The 18,172-nt window shown below is 36.0% G+C and overlaps 2 protein-coding genes and 1 pseudogene across 3 annotated transcripts; 2 read left to right on the forward strand and 1 right to left on the reverse strand.

Annotated features, from left to right (window-relative positions):
* The first annotated feature begins 7,099 nt into the window (after positions 1–7,099).
* LOC149196030 (uncharacterized) lies at positions 7,100–8,011 on the forward strand. Its single transcript, XM_089408121.1, has one exon. The coding sequence runs from the start codon at positions 7,100–7,102 to the stop codon at positions 8,009–8,011; it is 912 nt and encodes a 303-aa protein (XP_089264247.1).
* A 404-nt stretch (positions 8,012–8,415) lies between these two features.
* On the forward strand, positions 8,416–8,931 carry LOC149196031 (uncharacterized). Its single transcript, XM_089408122.1, has one exon. The coding sequence runs from the start codon at positions 8,416–8,418 to the stop codon at positions 8,929–8,931; it is 516 nt and encodes a 171-aa protein (XP_089264248.1).
* Positions 8,932–15,698: 6,767 nt separating this feature from the next.
* Positions 15,699–17,478, reverse strand: LOC149196032 (arabinogalactan O-methyltransferase 1 pseudogene; annotated as a pseudogene). The gene is made up of 3 exons (XR_016255203.1): positions 16,449–17,478; positions 16,169–16,261; positions 15,699–16,081 (listed from the first exon to the last, which is right to left on the reverse strand). The product of XR_016255203.1 is annotated as an arabinogalactan O-methyltransferase 1 pseudogene (transcript).
* Positions 17,479–18,172: the final 694 nt, after the last annotated feature.

Consider the following 18,172-nt stretch of genomic DNA (forward strand, 5'->3'; position numbering starts at 1 on the left):
GACCTTCCAACGTCTTTTGTGGATCCCTAAATCCCTCTACATTCAAATAAATCCACTCCATTCCATCCCCAAATGGTTGGCCATTGATTTTTACATCCTATGCTTAGATTATGCTTACATGCTATCCATTCTAGCTTGGAGAAGGAGTGCTTGAAGAGTATTTTCTTGGACTTGGACATCCACCAAAAGGAGGTCTCCAACATCAAAGTATATGTTATGTGATTCCATTTTTAGCTTATTAATATATACATTTGATGTTCACTTTCTGTAATTGTGTAAATATTTATGCTTTTAGCTTAACACTCCTTGATCTATTAAGTAGTTTATGTTTGATGTATGCCATATATGCTCTTGTATTTTGCATAGTCCTTTGATCTTCCTTGTAGGTACTCAAACTTGAAGAAAAAGTAAGGAGCGAGGCTTGGAGAAAAAGAATCAAAGTCATATTCAAAAGGATTGAGCAATTAGCATCAGAGCGAGGTAGGTTTATCCTTCTCTCTGCATTTTTTAAACATAAACTAGGAAAGTGTATGTTAGTTTGTTCAGTTTGTTGCTAGACCCACTCATTGGGCTAGAAGGACCGCCTATGTCTGCAAAGGGGATTTACCTTCACAACAAGGTAGATAGTGGGTATGCTTATATATATGGATTACACTGATGGATGTTCTCACAATTTCTGTGGGTTGTGATGAGTGTTAACTGAACAACCCCCTTGATCTTAGCTGCTAGCAATCAATTCATGGCTCAAGATGAAGTACAAAAGGTACTTATTCTTGGAGTTGCACAATGTTATGAGGGTTGGACAATGGATACAATTGCTCACAAATTACTACTAAAGGGCATGCAATAAGGAGATCCTTGATCCCCAGTCAACATGAAACTATCAACAATGAAGACAATGAGACGATTGAGTTACCATTTATGCTAGTAATTATTTCCCATATTCGAATCACAAATGTTTGAAGGGAAACTTGTCGCACCCTTGGAACTTGAGGTTCTTGAAGAGAACGTGATTTGGGACCCTTGGCACTAGATAGAGGATAAGGAAATATATGATGTTGTTAATTCATAAGCACTTAAGGATTGATAAGTTATTGAATATTAAGATAAGATAAAGTTTAATAAGTGAAAACTAAAAAAACCAAAATAAATGTGAAAAAATAATAACTAAAATAATTGGCCTCATTAATGTTAGTAAAGTTATACATAAAAAAGGTGTTTAATGTAAGTTAGAGTTAAGTGAAATATAGATACAAAAATTAATTATAAGATACCATGTTCAAAATGAGGAATAATCTAAAGTTAATTTGATGTGGACATAAGTAAACTAAAATCTAAATAGATGTGTGCAATATCTGAATTATTGAAGTAATTCTAAGAAATTAAAATCAAGAGAACCTCACCTAATTGAGAAAATCTTAAAATAATAACTAACTTTGAAGAGAAGAAATTTAAAGAAGTAACTAAAACTAACTCAGACTCTTGGTAGGTAACAAAAAGGTACCTAAACAAATAGAAAATGTTAAGAAGAGGAAAAAGGGCATAAGGGAACATCTAACAATAAATTTAAGAACATGTGTCTCTTGGGTGAAAGAAAATCTTCAGTTTAAATAATATAATAAGGTATTTACATGATAGTGAAATTGAAGATCGAGTATGTGGCTAGGTGAATAATAAAATCTATGGAACTTTGTAATTATTTTTCATGTGAAAATAAGTGTCACATCTAATCCTCGCCCAAAAGACTCTATAAAAGAAACACATTCCTCTGAAGGGAACATTTGGGAACTCCCTAGCGTTGGATGGATGTCGTAATCATATCCTAATTTTTCTAGTGACAAATTGTAATTTTTTAGTGAAATTGTGATATTTAGCATTATTGGTAGTGTGGTGGATAGGAATTTTTGATCTAGGGAGATCAATGTCGCAAATTCCTGTCAACTAGTGTTATTTTCTCCTCCTACTTACAACCCCACTACAACTTGGTCAATGATAGTGGGAATTGTTGAATATTGATCATTAAATCCACATTGGGAAAGGAATAAGGCTTTTCATAATATGCATTAAGGATCTTACCTTCTCTTGGGTGAATGGCAAGTCTTGTAATTTATTTTATGAATTATCTAGTAAATGTATGACTTGAATATTGGCACTATTGATGATGTGGTAAATCGCAATTATCAATGTAATATTGTAAACTTCATTGGAATGGTTTCCCTCTACTATATAGTATTGTATATTAGAATCAAAACATTGATCATTCTTCATTATATCACATGTATTATTATTTTGTAAAATGTTATGGAATTAAATAGTCATGACGTGCATCGAGAATTAAAGTTGTAAAGTTTGCAACCATATTTATAGATGTATTTACCAATGTAAAGAAAAAATTTTGGGGTCAGATTTAGGGGCCCTACACTCATTGTCATCCATGTTCCACCATAGATAACTTAGTTAACCATAGTCATCTATAGTCAACCATGGTCAAACTTGGTCAACCATAGTCACCCTTGAGCAAATCATTCTCTTCCCACTCCTCTTGACCAATCATGATCACCCATGGTCAACAGAGGTCTCCATGATTAAATATCATTATTAATTCTTGTCCTCAATGGCCTAGCATGGCCACCTATGGTCAATCCTTAATAATCCTAGGTCAACCATGGTCAATCTTGATCAATCTTGTCAGCCATGGTTTGTCATCATCAACCATTGGCAACCATGGTTGAGCCTTGTCAACCATCATCAACTGTGGTCAACCATAGTAAACCATAGTCAACCCAAATCAACCATCTATTGACCATAGTCATTCTTAATTAGCAATAATCAACCATGGTACACTATAGATAACTTGGGAAACTATGGTCAACTAAGGTCATACATGGTTAAACAATTTCTAATAATTATTTATGTGATTAACATGGTTAATAGTGTTCAACCATGGGAAACATAGTTGAAAATGGTCAACCATAGTCAACATGGCATCATGGTCAAGCATAGTCAACTACACATAAACACTAACAACCTTGATCAACAATGTACACCCATAGTCAGTGACATGTTAACCATAGTCAACCATGTTTGACCAATCTCGATTATTGTCAAACATGTTGAACAAACTCATGGACGGTCATACATGGTCAAATATTGTCATCCATGTTCTACCATAGACAACCTTAGTTATCCATACTCTACCATGGTCAACCATAGTCAACCATGGTCATATTTGGCAAACCATTTTCAACCTTTAACAACCCATGCTCTTCCCACTCTTTATGGCCAGCCATGGATAACCATGGTCAAACAAGGTCTCCATGATTGAACATGGTTAATTATGGCTATCTATTTTTAACATGGGCAACCATAATCTCTCGTAGACAACTGTGGTAAAAAATCTTCAAATTTGTCAAACCATGTTCGCCCATGGTCAACATGGTCAAACCTTGGGCATCAAACCCAACTAACATCAATGATGGTCAACCATTATCAACCATGATCAAATATGGATAACGATGGTGAACTGTGGTCAACTATTATTAATCATAATTTGTCTTAAATATAGTTTTGTGTGGACAAGCATGGCCATCCACAGTTAACTATATGTTGAATGTAATAAACCATCGTTAATGATATCTTGAATATATTTTGTCGTAGCCAACCATTGTCTACTAATTTCCACCTTCAACCATGGTAATTATTGCCAATCCTGGTCAACATAGGTCAACCATGGTATCATTGTCAATCATGTTCAACTAAAGTCAACCATGGTAATCATTATCAATCTTGTTCTTAGGTCAACCATGGTTGTGTTAACCCATTTCAACCATTAATGTAAGCATTTTTGTAACGTTAATGTAACGTTAACATTAATGTTAATGTAACATCAACCATGGTCACCCGTGGTCAACAATGATCAACCATGGTCACCCGTGGTTGACAATGGTCAAACATGGTCAATATTAATGTAATATCACGATAACCATATAACAATGGTCAACCATGATAGTCATTATGTTTAGGCATTATCAAGCATGGTAAATTGAGATCAATTATGGTTTGGGTTAACCAACAATATTCGACCCTCTTCAACCATGGTCAATATTAATGTAATATTAACGCAAAAGTGTAACAATAACAATGGTCAACGTTCATGTAACATTTTTAGATTGATTTAACATTAATACATAGTTACATTAATGGTTGACCATAGTCAACCTAATTCACCATGATCAAACTCATCAACCTTCTAAAATGATCAACTAATAGTCCCACCTTACTAAATGTACTTAATATAAATAATGTATATCAACCACATTTACAAATATGTAGTTGTGTTAGGTGATGTATATATATATTTCCAACCATTCTTTATTTTTAAGAAATTATTAAACTATATTTACAATATGCAACTAGATGGCCTAAAAAATAAGAACCTCAGCAAATTTAGAATAGGCCATTAGTTAAGTACAAATATAAATTTTTTGCACATTTCCCATTCCACTCATTGATTTATAGTGTTAAAATTTTATCAATCAAGATATTAAAATTAAACTAATTGAATATTTTTATTCAAATATGATTAAATATTATTTAAAGTTAGTTTAACTGGGAATAATTTTGTTTCCAATAAAAAACTAGATTATAACAATAAATTAATTGAATAAAATTATTCAAATATGATTAAATATTTGTAGAATTAAGGCTTCTGTGATCCATAACAAGTATATGATAGGTGTTTCCGCGTAAATCACATTATCAGTCAATTGTAGAGGCATTTGGAACCAACAAGTGTGGTTCATAGTCAAGACAAGTAAATCACATTATCAGTCAATTGTAAAGGCGTTTAGAACCAACAAGTGTGGTTCATAGTCAAGACAAGTTGAAGAACTCGATCATGGTTACATGTTAAATAGAGAAAGAAGATCATCCAACAACTATATTTGACTAGGAAATGGATAGGCATGTTAAATAGAGAGAGAAGTTCATCGAACAACCATATTTGACTAGGAAAGGAATATAATAGACCAGGAAACGACTATATTTGACTAGACTAGACCAAAGGATAGGGACAACGGCTATATTTGACTTGATTTGGCCATGGGATAGGGATAGGGAGAATTAGTTTAGATAATTTATAAGTTAGTTATTTTATTATTAATACTATCAATGAATTGTATTTAATTATTAATTATATATAATAAAAAGTTATAATAGAATATAAATATTAATTGACCCTTTATGTGAGTCAATCTAGCCGTTATCCTGTCAATTCTAGCTGTTGGTTGTTAACCGTTAAGTCATGGGATTCTCTGTCGTATCTATTTAATGTGCTTAGTAAGATCTGCTCATTCAACTTGTCTTGACGATGAACCACACTAGCTGGTTCGAAACGCGTCGACAAAAGTTTTTCTATGTGATTTTCGCCGAAGATTCCTCAACAAATAGAATATAAACCTTTATTATTTATATACTATTATATAAATAATAAAGGTTTATATTCTGTTATAACTTTTTATTATATATAATTAATAATTAAATACAATTCATTGATAGTATTAATAATAAAATAACTAACTTATAAATTATCTAAACTAATTCTCCTTATCCTTATCCCTTGGCCAAATCAAGTCAAATATAGTTGTTGTCTCTATCCGTTAGTCCAGTCTAGTCAAATATAGTTGTTGGATGATCTTCTCTATTTAACATGCAGCCATGATCTAGTTCTTCAACTTACCATGAAGATGAACCACACTTGTTGGTTCGAAACGCATTATCATTTAATTAATAATGTAATTTAAACCAAAACCCCTATCATATAATAATTAAATATTATTTTAAATTAATTTAATTGAAAATAATTTTATTTCCAATAAAAAATTAAATTATAAATTATTAAACTTCAAAAATTTTGAATGCCAAAAAATTCATGATAATGCTCAACCCATTTCACTTAAAAAAAATTCAAATACTATAAAATGATTGAATGAAATTTTTCCTCGCAAAATCTTCGGCCGTCTGGCAACGCGTTATTTTGTACGGACGGACATACGACATTATCATGGCAGAGGTAATCAAATTTATTATATAGGCATGTGGCACGGATGGGCTCCTGCAAGTGCAATTGACGGCGAGTTCTTACAATTAGAAGTTTTCGGTATAGTTTTTAGTGAGATTTTTTGGAAGTTTTTTGGTGGATTTTTCAGGTCAAATCTTTCTAAAATCCGGTAACAATTTATTGAAATCGCAAGGTTGATAGATAATTTCTGCACAATCAAAGCGTCCCAGGGGTTTTTCAGGGTGGTGAATCCAAATATGCAGTTAAAAAACCATTTTAAACAATACAAATCACCAGATTCCGTCACCGAAATCTCCAAAAAGTCGCACTAAAGACAACTCCATTGTCTTCGTATTTTAATGTTTTTACGATAGTTTTTTATGGTTTGATTTTTGGTAGGAATTTATTGAAATAGATATTTGTGCAATGAAAGTGCTTTAAAGTTGTGTAGAGTTAAATTTATTTATAATAAAAAAATTAATTTAAATAACACAAATTAAAATTTCACGTCAAAAATTTCTACTCATTTTAATAACAAAAAAATCTAAAAAAAATAAAGACAACTCAGAATCTCGATAACCTCGGCCTTTTTCAAATTTGGATATTAACCTCTTCCATTTTCAAAAGACCCATCATTAATGGTAGGGTTTAGGGGCAGCGGCTAACCAGCCTGCCATAGGGCATTAAATGCCGGGAGATGCAGGCTGGATAGGCTGGGAGATGCAGGCTGGATAGCCTGATAACACGCAGGCTGGATAGCCTGATAACAGGGGAATTCCTATTTCTTATTTAATGCCCAGTCTCCTTGCTCGCTGGTTATCGGCTTATCCAGGTTGCATGCCCTATGGCAGGCTGGTTAGCCGTTGCCGGGTTTAGGTTTAATGAGGTTCTTTTATGAATTTAAATATGATCTTCAGCGACGAAAAGAAATATCGAATAACGCAAGAAGAAGACGGTGAAAAAAGTTAACGTTGTGAACTTTATCTTGTTAGCATCAGCGACGAATAAGCTGAAGAAGAGAGCGCTGGAAGGACGGATTTTATGGCAAACCTGGATCATTTAACGACCTTGCTTCAACTTACTCATTCAGCAGAAGCCCGTAAGAGCTTCGACAAGCAAGCGCTTCTAGAAATACACGATCTGATCCGTCAAGAAATGGAGGCCGCAGCAGAATTATCATTATTTCCTGCTGCATCAAATTTCAGCGGCAGCAGCGGTGAAGCTTCTTCCATTCCACTGGAAAGACTAAAACCCATTTCCTTAACCCACTTGAAGGTTCGGAAAATCAACCAAGACCGGGTGCTCTACGGGACTCTCTGCGCCGAGGCCTACTGGATGGGCGGTATCATCACTCTCCTTGAGGACGATAATGGCCTTGCCGTCAGGCTGGCAATCTTCAATTTGCCTCGCTCGCAGACCAATATCGAGAAGCTTTACCCCAAAGGAGCGAAGGTCGCCATCAAAGAGCCATATTATATGCAGGGCCTCGACGATAGTCCCACCATCTGTGTTTACTCTGCCGATGTCGAGATGCTTGTGACTCAGAACGAGAAGCGGGCCGAGGAGGAGAGGAAGAAGGGCAACAGCTGTTTGAGAGAGGAGCAATGGGACGCAGCTGCCGAGCATTATACGAATTGCATCGACGCAGTTCTACTCCTGGTCGAGAACGGCGCCTCTAATGACAAAAATAATATGAATACCTTGCTCCTCCACGCGTATTCCAACCGGGCGGAGACAAGGCTTCAGGTGAAGAAATTTGAGCTGGCACTGGAGGATTCCGATAAGGCCCTTATGATCGACTCAGGCAATCTCATGGCGCTATATAGAACAGGCTGTGCTCTGATTGGCCTGGGACAGTATGCGGCGGCATGCGGATATTTGGAGAGAGCTTCTAACGCCAGCCGCGGGCAGAAGAAAATACAAGACGTGCTTCGTGAGGCCAAGACTTTGTAATCCCAAAGTCGCATTGACGAGCATGATATCTCGGACTTCCAGCCCGTTTTGTCCCTAATGCGGAATTTGGCGATTTCGTTGGCCCCGTGGAGATTAAGATGACCGAAGACGGCCGCGGACGGGGACTTTACGCCACCCGAGAAATATTCATCGGGCAGCTTTTGCTGGTATGCGATGCCGTCGCAGTTGCCTACGAGGACGAGCGGAGCGCCTCTACCACTGTGTCGAATGTGGAGCACAGGGGCAATATTAAAATGGCGTCTCAAGAGGATCTTGTCACCGCGGTTTTCTGCGCTGCCTAGAAATCGCGGTTATTGCTCGGACAACTTTATGCTTTAGATGATTCCTTGGTGTGGGGCAACTTCGATGTTCCGGCCATCGACTTGTTCCAAAGTGATGGCCAAATGTCTGGGACCCAAGAAGAAGAAAAAGGAATATTGCTTGCAGACGTTAACCGTATACGGGCTATTATAAGTCGAAACACATTCGTGGGAGCCGAACCGAAACTGTACGAAGCCAAACTCGTCCAGCAAGGCCGGAATTATAGCGGTCTCTGGCTGTTGCCATCATTCATTAACCATTCCTGCTTGCCGAACTCGAGCAGGGTGAAAGTGGGAAGCGCCATGTTTATTCATGCTTCCAAGCCCATCAACAGCGGAGAAGAGATCACTATCTCGTATTTTGATACCCTCGCCCCGTTGCCACAGCGCCAAGCCATGTGCGAGAGATGGGGTTTCGAGTGCAAGTGCAGGAGATGCATTCTGGAGCTCTCTCTGAAGGCAGATCTGGAGCCTATAACCACACGATTCCAAGAATTGCATGACAAAGCTTTGGAAGAAATCAGTGCGGCAAGCTCTCAAGATCCCTTTGATGCATATCTTCCAGCATACGAGGAATTCGGCGTTATTGAAAACGCCTGAGGAAAAGAATTGGATTCGTGCGTCATTTGTGTCTGCATATCTTGTAGGAACACAGTGGAACAACTTCTTCACCGTTCCTTCCGGGAAAGAAGTTATGGATGCCATTCAAGATACGGTGCCTGGGGACATCCGAAGCTTGGTTATAGTAGAGAAGCAGTTAGAGGAAGCGAAAGATTTGATGGGAGATGAAAGTCAAGCATTTATTACGCAATGTGCACTGGCGAGGGAGGCATGCTTCAGAGTCTTTGGCAGACACAGTGAAGAGTACTTTAAGTATTAGGAATTTTGTAGAGTACTTTAAATGTAAATTGAATGCATTCATCCTTAAGGGACTAGAATGGAACTCGAATGGGACTCTTGAGGAACAATAAATGGTATATATTAAGCTAGAAGAAAGCAAAAGGAATGCAGACAGAATTACAAATGTATAACAAACTTTACAAAGTTGGATGATTTAAGACTAGGGAGAAATAAATGGGAATTGCTTCAAATAAAATATAGAACACTCACAAAATTGCAGAAGGATGACCGACTTAATGAATTATCTATCCCTACTCAATATGAAGATGCACTAGGGACTAAAACTAATTGAACCAAAGTATGATTTCTTATTAACAAAAAATTAATGCTATGAAAATTACCTACATGTTTTTTTTAGGCATTAAGGTTCAAAAATTGATTTAATGGAGGTATGATTCTTTATTATCAAAAATACAACCTTACACAAGTGTTACACGGAAGCATAGTCCTTGCCATTGAAAATAGGGATTATGTTGCTAGAAAATTTGCACATAGAAGGTGATAACATGATACATATAAAGTATACTATGAGATATTTAAACTAATATTAATATAATATGGAGAATATTAATATATATCTTTCATAACTTGCTAGTCATCTGGTTGCCATTTCTTAGCCAAGATTGTTTCCCGGATATTCTGGATGGTTCCCTCCCATACTGCTTCCTAAGATTGTTGGCTATTCTAAAAGGTCCTACAGTTCCTCTCTTTTCATATAGCCCAAAGTGTGGAGTCTAGAGATAGTCCCCAAGCGCGATTAAGACCAGGCTTGAGAAGAGGCATGTCCACCATATAAGGATGGTTTCTCTAATGCTTTGATGGTCTCTATCCATCCTTCCAAAGAGATCTTCCACTTGGTGCCACTTTTGAACTACAAAAGGACATGGATTTAATAGGTGTTTGAGATCCTCATTATGTTGACCACACATGATACAATACAAGGGTCCATAGATACCCCTTTTTTGTAGTTGATCCCAAGTGAGGATTCTACCCCTATATGCCAACGAGAGAATGTATGCAACTCTCGACCACCACCCACCTTTTCAAAGCTTCTTCCAAATTGGATGGTGATGCCCCTGCTCCCATCTTGCCTTTAAATGGTAAGCCTCTTTGATGGTAAATATTCCCTTTGTAGTATATCCCCATCGAAGAATGTCTGGTCCATTTTGGACTGTAAGCTTCCTGGATTCTAACTCTCTGTCCAGTTGCTTCCATTGAACTGACTCAGGGGGTTGAGGTCAATCCTGACGTTCCTTCCATTTCCTCCAACCATCATTAGTCAGGGCATCTTTCTAATAATGATCCACCGTGTAGAAGTTCCTGCTAGTTATGTACAAAAATAAGTCACTCAAATCTTGTCTCCCAAACATTTTTTTTCTCTAATACTATAAGTCTAACCAGAACAAAATTATTTTCCCAGAAGCTGAATACATGGTTGTCATTCAAGCAATATATGAGGCGATCTAGATGAGAAAGATACTTGCGAGATTGTTTTGTCATATGTTGGATCCAATTGTGATCTATTGTGATAATCAAAGTTTCATTCAGTTCTTCGAGAACTTGGTATTTCACGATCGAGACAAGCATATAGATATCCAATATCATCATATACAGGATTGCGTGTAGAGGCGGAAAATGTTGCTACAATACATTGTGATAGAGGAATAAGATGCTAACATCTTGACAAAGGCTTTGTCAAGAGGGAAGTTTGAATTCCATAGGTGCAAGATGGGGGTGGCCGATAATCCCTTTCTTGCTAAGAGAAAGTGTTGAGAAGTGTAGTAAGAAAGTATCAATTTGACTTTGCCTTTGTCAAATTGAGAAAATTTGAATTTCCACATCGACAAACAACTTGGAGGTAGTTAACTTGTATGACATGGCTCTTGTCACTTAGTTAGCTTAGTAAATTCGAGTAGGAGGTCTTGGAGTTCAGTTAAGCATGCGTGATTGCTAAATTTTAGTAATCCAGTTCAGTTATATCTCATTGTATTCATTTAAACTAGTTATAATAGTTAATGGAAATAGTGGAAGGTCAGTTGTGTAGTGGGATAGTAGTCTAACTCAATGATCATCTAGTTAGCTAATCAATCATCTCAAAATAGCTAGTGTATGCTAGGAATTCAAGTTCCCCAGTTGTGGTGGAGATTCCAAGGCAATGTAACAAGCAATTATAAATAGTTTGAGTGTATAGGTGTTGCATGTAGCCAAATGATCAATCCTTGGGAATTTCACAATCAATTGGAGGAAAACTCCTAAAAATAGGTGCTAATCCCTCAAGATTTGCGCAAGGAAATAAGGGCTCAAGAAGAGGAAAAAATTGACTAAGTCTGGGTTAGAGCTTCTCATTGAGTAGAGAGAGAGGTTATTCACTTGCAGGTTCTGCTTAGAGAGGGCAAGGAATTGTAATACATCTCTATTCCTCTGATTAATGCAAAGAGTCTTGAGGAGTTTTTCCCAGTTCGGTTCCCCTAGAAAAAAATACCGTGCATGTGTGTTTTTTCTTATTGCATGTTTGTGAATGTTGTTCTAAATTGTGAATTAAATTCCACAGATTAGTAGAGTAGAATTATGTATCTTGATTTAGATTAAAATTTCTTAAGCATTTGCAATTCTATCACCATAATTATACAACTCAACCCATTATTGGGTGTGAGAGCCACCTTTCTCTTAGAACTATGCCACTCCTTTGCGACTTCAAACTTGTTGATAGGGCATATTTATGAAGAAATACTTTCCCATGTTTGAGCTGAGTGATCAATAAAGTAAATGCATGGAGTGGTTGGGGAAGGAGCATTTACAAACTAGGCACGTTTGTGAGGATTGGGATAGGGAATACTAGAATATGTGAGATTGTGTGAGGAGTTAGAAGTAGAAAAATTCATAAGATGCAACTAGGGTGGTGGGAAATATGAGTTTGTGACATAGGGCAGAGAGGAATTTGTTGGACATTGGATAAACCAACGCTCCTTGAGTGTTTTGTGACATGGACTAACAGCCTCTCGTGGATCCTTATCTCTGGCGATGCGATCGTTGACTAACACCTGCAGGTTTTGGTTTAACGACAATCGTGATTCCCAATAGAATTCCCCGATCCCAACCACATAATCTTTCTAGACAATTGATGTGAAAAAGAAAAAGGGTTAATTGGTTTACCCAAAGAGCTAGGGAAACAAAAATTCAAAATTATTAGAACTAGAAGATATATAAAGGAAGTCTAAGGAACTACTTGATGTGGCACTGACTATATAGAACTAAACCTTTTCATGAGGAACCATAAAACTCATTGTAAATCTCTTTCCATGTGAAAATAAGTTCTTCTCCTATGTAGGATGATAGCACCATGTAGCATGAGTGTTTGCCACCTTCTAAAATGACTAATACATATGCGAAGGCTAGGCCAAACTGGGACATTTAGTGACCAAAAAAAACATAGCAATCCCAACCAAGATATGATAAATCCCTAAGTGAAATGTCACATTAAACCAATATCGAAATGAGCATCCTCCACCGTCATAAAACAATTAAAAGCCATATAAAACCATGGGAGTAGTAAATGTTTCATTTGGAAAGATGCATTTCCACGTCTACTCTCGAGTCTCTAGTAGGATAGTGATAATACAACATCCACTTATTGTGGATTATACAATCCATCCTAAAATAGTTATACAATAATTATACATAAAATAAATAGTAAAAATATGTTAAAGTTTTCAAAATAAATAAATTAAAATATCTAATATACAAATATAATTTTAACTATTATTAATTTTATCAAACAATACTTAACATAGATAATTGAAAAATATTCCCAAAATATAAATAAAATAAACTTATAATTTCAATTATAACTACAATACTTATTAATACTCAAGGAAAGTGTAAATAATATTTAATGGTTTAAATAATGTAGTACATGGAAATTTATTGTAAAAAACTTTTGAAGAAAGTGGTTTAAATAATGGGTAACATGGAAATTTAATGTAATCATTGTCTTCTTTTTACATGAGTAAAATAACGAAAATCCTTTTGGATAAAAGAGTATAACTTCTATTATTCGTAGATGGGTAAATGTGTTAATTTTTGTTTTTCCCTCCTTAAGATAGAGCATTATATTTTTGTAGTTAATTTAATTTGTTATAATATTGGTTTAAAAATAATGAAATAGTATTGATTTTCAATCAGTAATTTTTTTTATAGACAAATATGGATTTATGAAATAAATTAACAATGAATAATTATCGTATACAAAAAGTTTAAATTTTCCAATGATATTTTAAATTCAAAACTTTATATATATATTATTTACAAAATAAACCACATAATTCTAAAGTCTATAAATGAATAATTAATTATGAATTTTTAAATTAATATTATGAATTTTTAAATGAATAATATTACATATGTACTTTTACTTAATTTTATATTATATTTTAAAATTCAATATTTTACCATTTTTAAATTTGATATTTATATTTTCAAATTGTAATTTCACACATTTTAAATTAATAATACAAGCTTTTCTTTATTAAAAAAATATGACTATAATTTTGTTTCTAAATTCTTTTGTATTAATATTTCCATTAAAAGATAAATTCTTTTGTATTAATATCTCCATTAAGAGGTGAGATTTCAATATTTAACTCTACTCTTAATGGGTTTTTGTTATTTATATCTCCTTTAAAAAGTGAGATTTCAATATTTAACTCTACTCTTAATGGATTCTTGTCATTTACTGGTGTATTAACTTCAAAAATAGTTCTCTCTTAAGCATAAAATCTTTGTCCACGACATTCTTTTTCTCCTTTGCGGAAACAAACTTTTCATTTCCTCCGGCATTGTTAATTGGATGAGCTCAGAATGTACTTTGAAAAGGATGATAAAAGAAAATTTTAATGTGATCTTTTTATTGGTGTAACACAATGGTGAAGAATGCTGGCGTAAATTTGTCAAATGGATGGTGTGACACTACTGATTATGTAAATAATAGTTATTTACTTTTTTTTATTATGCAAAGACATGGTAACTTGTTATAGGTTGGTAAGTGAACTTGAAAACAAAGTATATTTATCATTATTTCATTGTGTTGTTATTTTATAGGGGAAAAGATTTAAAAAAAAAAATCTTTAGTTTCTAGGTAGTTAGACAGTGATTTTTTTTCTGGGATTAAAAGAAATCTCTCCGCTGGATGAGGTCACAAGTGGCCTGAGGAAAGAGGAAAAAGAAGTGCTTGTGACAAGACGTTGTTCAAGCTGTCGAGTAGCCATTTGACTGGTTAAGTCTACGAAGGCATACATACTCTACCCCCCTTTGGTTTTGAACCGTGACCTCTTAGGAGGAAACACATGCTCTTAACCATTCGGCCCACTCAAGCTGTATCTACAAATGACGATCTGTGTGTTATTCCTTGTAAAAGAAAAGAAGTCTAAACAGATTGGTATATTGTTTCTTATGACTATTAGGTAAACAAAAAGAAACCAAGTTGACTGTTGAGAATAAATGTTCACAAGGGTAAAGAATATGCCATAAACCCTTTCTGTATTTGCATATAAAATTTGGCGAGTAGACTTCTTTTGTGAGATATACTTGAGATATACTTCCTCTCTTCGGTAAAATTAACTCTCTATGTTGGTTGAGTTTCTGGATATTAAAAGAAAGAGTCGGTATTAAGAAGAACTTAGACTCAAGTAATGCAATATGAGGGAGACAAATCTCTGAAAATTAAAATAATAATCGTAATAACTAATTCTTGCATGTACCAGGATACATGACTTCCAAAATATGTTGAAAATAATTATAGAGGGTTTCGATGGTTAGTTTTCCGATGGTGAGCCAATGGATTCCTTGGAAAATAGTCCCTCTCCACGTTAATAAGTAACTACACCAGAGTCATGTGGAACCAAACTGAGGAAATGTATGTGGTTTTTTCTGTAGCATCTATATAAGTAGAAGATTAAAACAATAACAATAATAAGAACAAACATGCAGGTGAATATTTCAAAAGAAACTCAGAGATCCAACACCCCGCATTGCGGGTAAAAAAAAGCAACGAAATCATAAAATATGTGCTAGCAAAACACACAATACGGAACAGAGAATGTTTGTAGCCAATATATAAACATATAACACTAAGTGACAGAGAACAATGTCCTATGCAGTTACCAAAAAAAATTGTTGTTACCACAGAGAAGAATCATGGATGGGTAAAGAATCCCAAGTAAGGCCAAGATAGAAGACTGCGAACAAAATTACCCTCGAACGAGTCTAGGGGAAACCCATCAAACTCAGAACAAGATGGTAACTATTTAAGAAGGAAAACAACTTAACCATTTACCAACAATACAAAATGGAAAGAGTACAAAATGCATGAATCATAAATAATATTCTTGATATGAACTTGATAATGACAGTCCATATAATTCCTTAAGAAAACAAATAGTTTCTTAACTAACAGGAAAGAGAACCTCTACTGCAAATACATTTTTTAATCAAAACTTGAATACTAAGAATCCACATGAGTAAAATATATGTTGACTTCTATAACAATACCACATTTAAATACCCTAAAAAATTACTTAGACCGTGATAGAAACATTCAAGGGGAGTAAAAGTAAAAGAAACCCCAAGAGGGATTTTTGTATGGTTGTTAAAATTCAACCAAAAATATACATAATCCATTTAAGTAATTGGGAGATATATTTGATGGCCCATCAACCTAAGACTACATGCAGAGAGCCAGTAAACCATGCAAGTCAGGCTCCTAACCTAGAACAAGGAACATTTTGGAATTAATAGAGGACGGATTGAGCTGACCACTAGAAAATAAGAAGGAAAATCAAGAATCCTTCCAAACCTGCAAACAAATAAAGAGACATATTACAAATAATCTCAGAGCGTCCACCTGAAATACTTAACTTGGGAAATGTTAAAAGAGTAATACCTGTAAAGACAGAGAGGAACTATGTAGGGAAAGTTGAACTCTAACACCCTCAAGACCATTGAAAGCAAGAAAAATATTGAACACCTTGCCGAGCTACAAGATAACAAATAAAAAAATAAATTAATATTTACCTTTGTGGAAGGAATACCTTGCACCGTCGTTGAGTTACCATTGCCGAGAACGACCATTGTGGTTATAGAATGATTACAATGAAATACTTCAGCAAAACCATAATGACACTAAACAACTGTGAACCAAGAAAAGCAGTAATTGATCTTACCATTTAGACAAAGCTCACTGAAGAGGACATGAAGGGCATGATTATTCCTTATTAGACAAAGCTCGCTGATGATGAGTAAACACTGCAACCATTATTCCTTATTGCTCATAGGTGATGGACAGAAGAAGTCGTCAGTGCTACCGCTGGTGGGCTTCATCTTGGAAAATGGGGGAACCCTGAAATGCCAAAGCCTCCCCAAAGATCCCACCAGATTGCTGCTGCACAGGAACTCCCCGGCATACATTTGCTCCACTCTCCTATCAACATCATGAAGGAAAATATCTGTGGATCCTTCCTTCTTCCTGTTACTGGCCATCACGGCTGCCGTGAAAATGGCAGACATTCTCCCGGGCGCGGCATCGAAGTAACCACGGTCATGATCATATCCCACTCCGTCTCGTAGATGAGCGCGGGCAAATTGGTGACAGCGAGCTCGCATTTGGAGGACCTCAAGGCCCGGGTGGGGCTGTAGGAGGATCCATTTCTTCTGTAGTTGTGCAGCAGGGCGTCCGCCATGGACATTTTTGTTTGGTATTGGACGTGATAAGTTTCAATTCCTGGTTGGCTCTCCACGACTTTCCGTATCCAATTGGAGTCCTCTTCCAGGAAAATGGTTTTGCCATGGGCATTGAGGGCATTCCAAAGGGGGCTGTCGTAGCCGAGGCCGAAGACGAAGAAATTGCAGGGGCTTCTCACATAAAGTACTTCCAGGGTGAGATTGATTTCAGCTTTCTTCCGCTGGCGCAGGATCCTGCTCGTCACGTAGTGCACAAGCGTCCTCGCAACCTCGCCCGGAAGCCACTGCTGGTCCCGCTCAACCCCATGACCGGATGAAAGCGGAGAAGAAAAGGTGCAGCCTTTAGCGCCTTTACTAAATTCAAAATAAAACGGAATTTGGAAAACGGTGGTAGACGAGGAAGCCAACGGAGGTTGCAGGAGGAGACGGGACAGGTCTGACAGTGGTCGCAGATACATTGAATATTGGAGCTTGCCGGAGGTAGGGTGATCGAGTAGCCGGAATATGCATGGAGATGTATGGAGATGTATGGCTTTCATATGCAGATGTATCATGCCTTCAGATGCACGAATGTCCTGTCACAGGTACTTAGGGCTCATTTATGTTTCTATAGGATTGGAAATAGGAACTGCCTTGTCTTACAGCATTCAAACTGTCATCGCGAAGATAGGATCATCATAACTGATCTTGAAGACGCACGGCAGGGTGAAATTTTTGAGGTTGACGTTCTTTTAAAGCTTTGAAGTAACTACTGAAGTCTGAAACTACCATCCTTTATTGCGCAGTAATTTAGTGCTCTGGCTAGTTACAATATCAAAGCTGCCTGAATGACTAAGAGATCAACAGACGTGACTGGAATTGTTCAGAGTTCTCTCGATAAGATCTTCAAATGGAAGAAGAGTTAATCGTCATTGCACTCTTTCCCTGGTAAGGGTTTATCAGATTTTTGAATAAATTTAAAATAATATTTCGACTGATATTTCGGCATTCTTCCTATTTCATATGGATATTGAAGAGCTATGGAAAATTAGACATTCGTTAACGGACATCGAAAGTCCATATTCACTCGTAGAATTATGACCCATCAAGGCAGGATTTTTCATTGAAAAGTACCAATGAAATAATAATTAATGGCGACTGTATTTACTCTTATTATGTGAATATATTTATGTTTCGTTAGCCTTCGTAACTTTTACAAGTGGTACAG

The sequence above is a fragment of the Pinus tabuliformis genome, chromosome 2_2 (assembly GCF_031772625.1).
Source record: "Pinus tabuliformis cultivar Carrire ecotype Pingquan chromosome 2_2, CPIR1, whole genome shotgun sequence".
Taxonomy (NCBI): Eukaryota; Viridiplantae; Streptophyta; class Pinopsida; order Pinales; family Pinaceae; genus Pinus; species Pinus tabuliformis.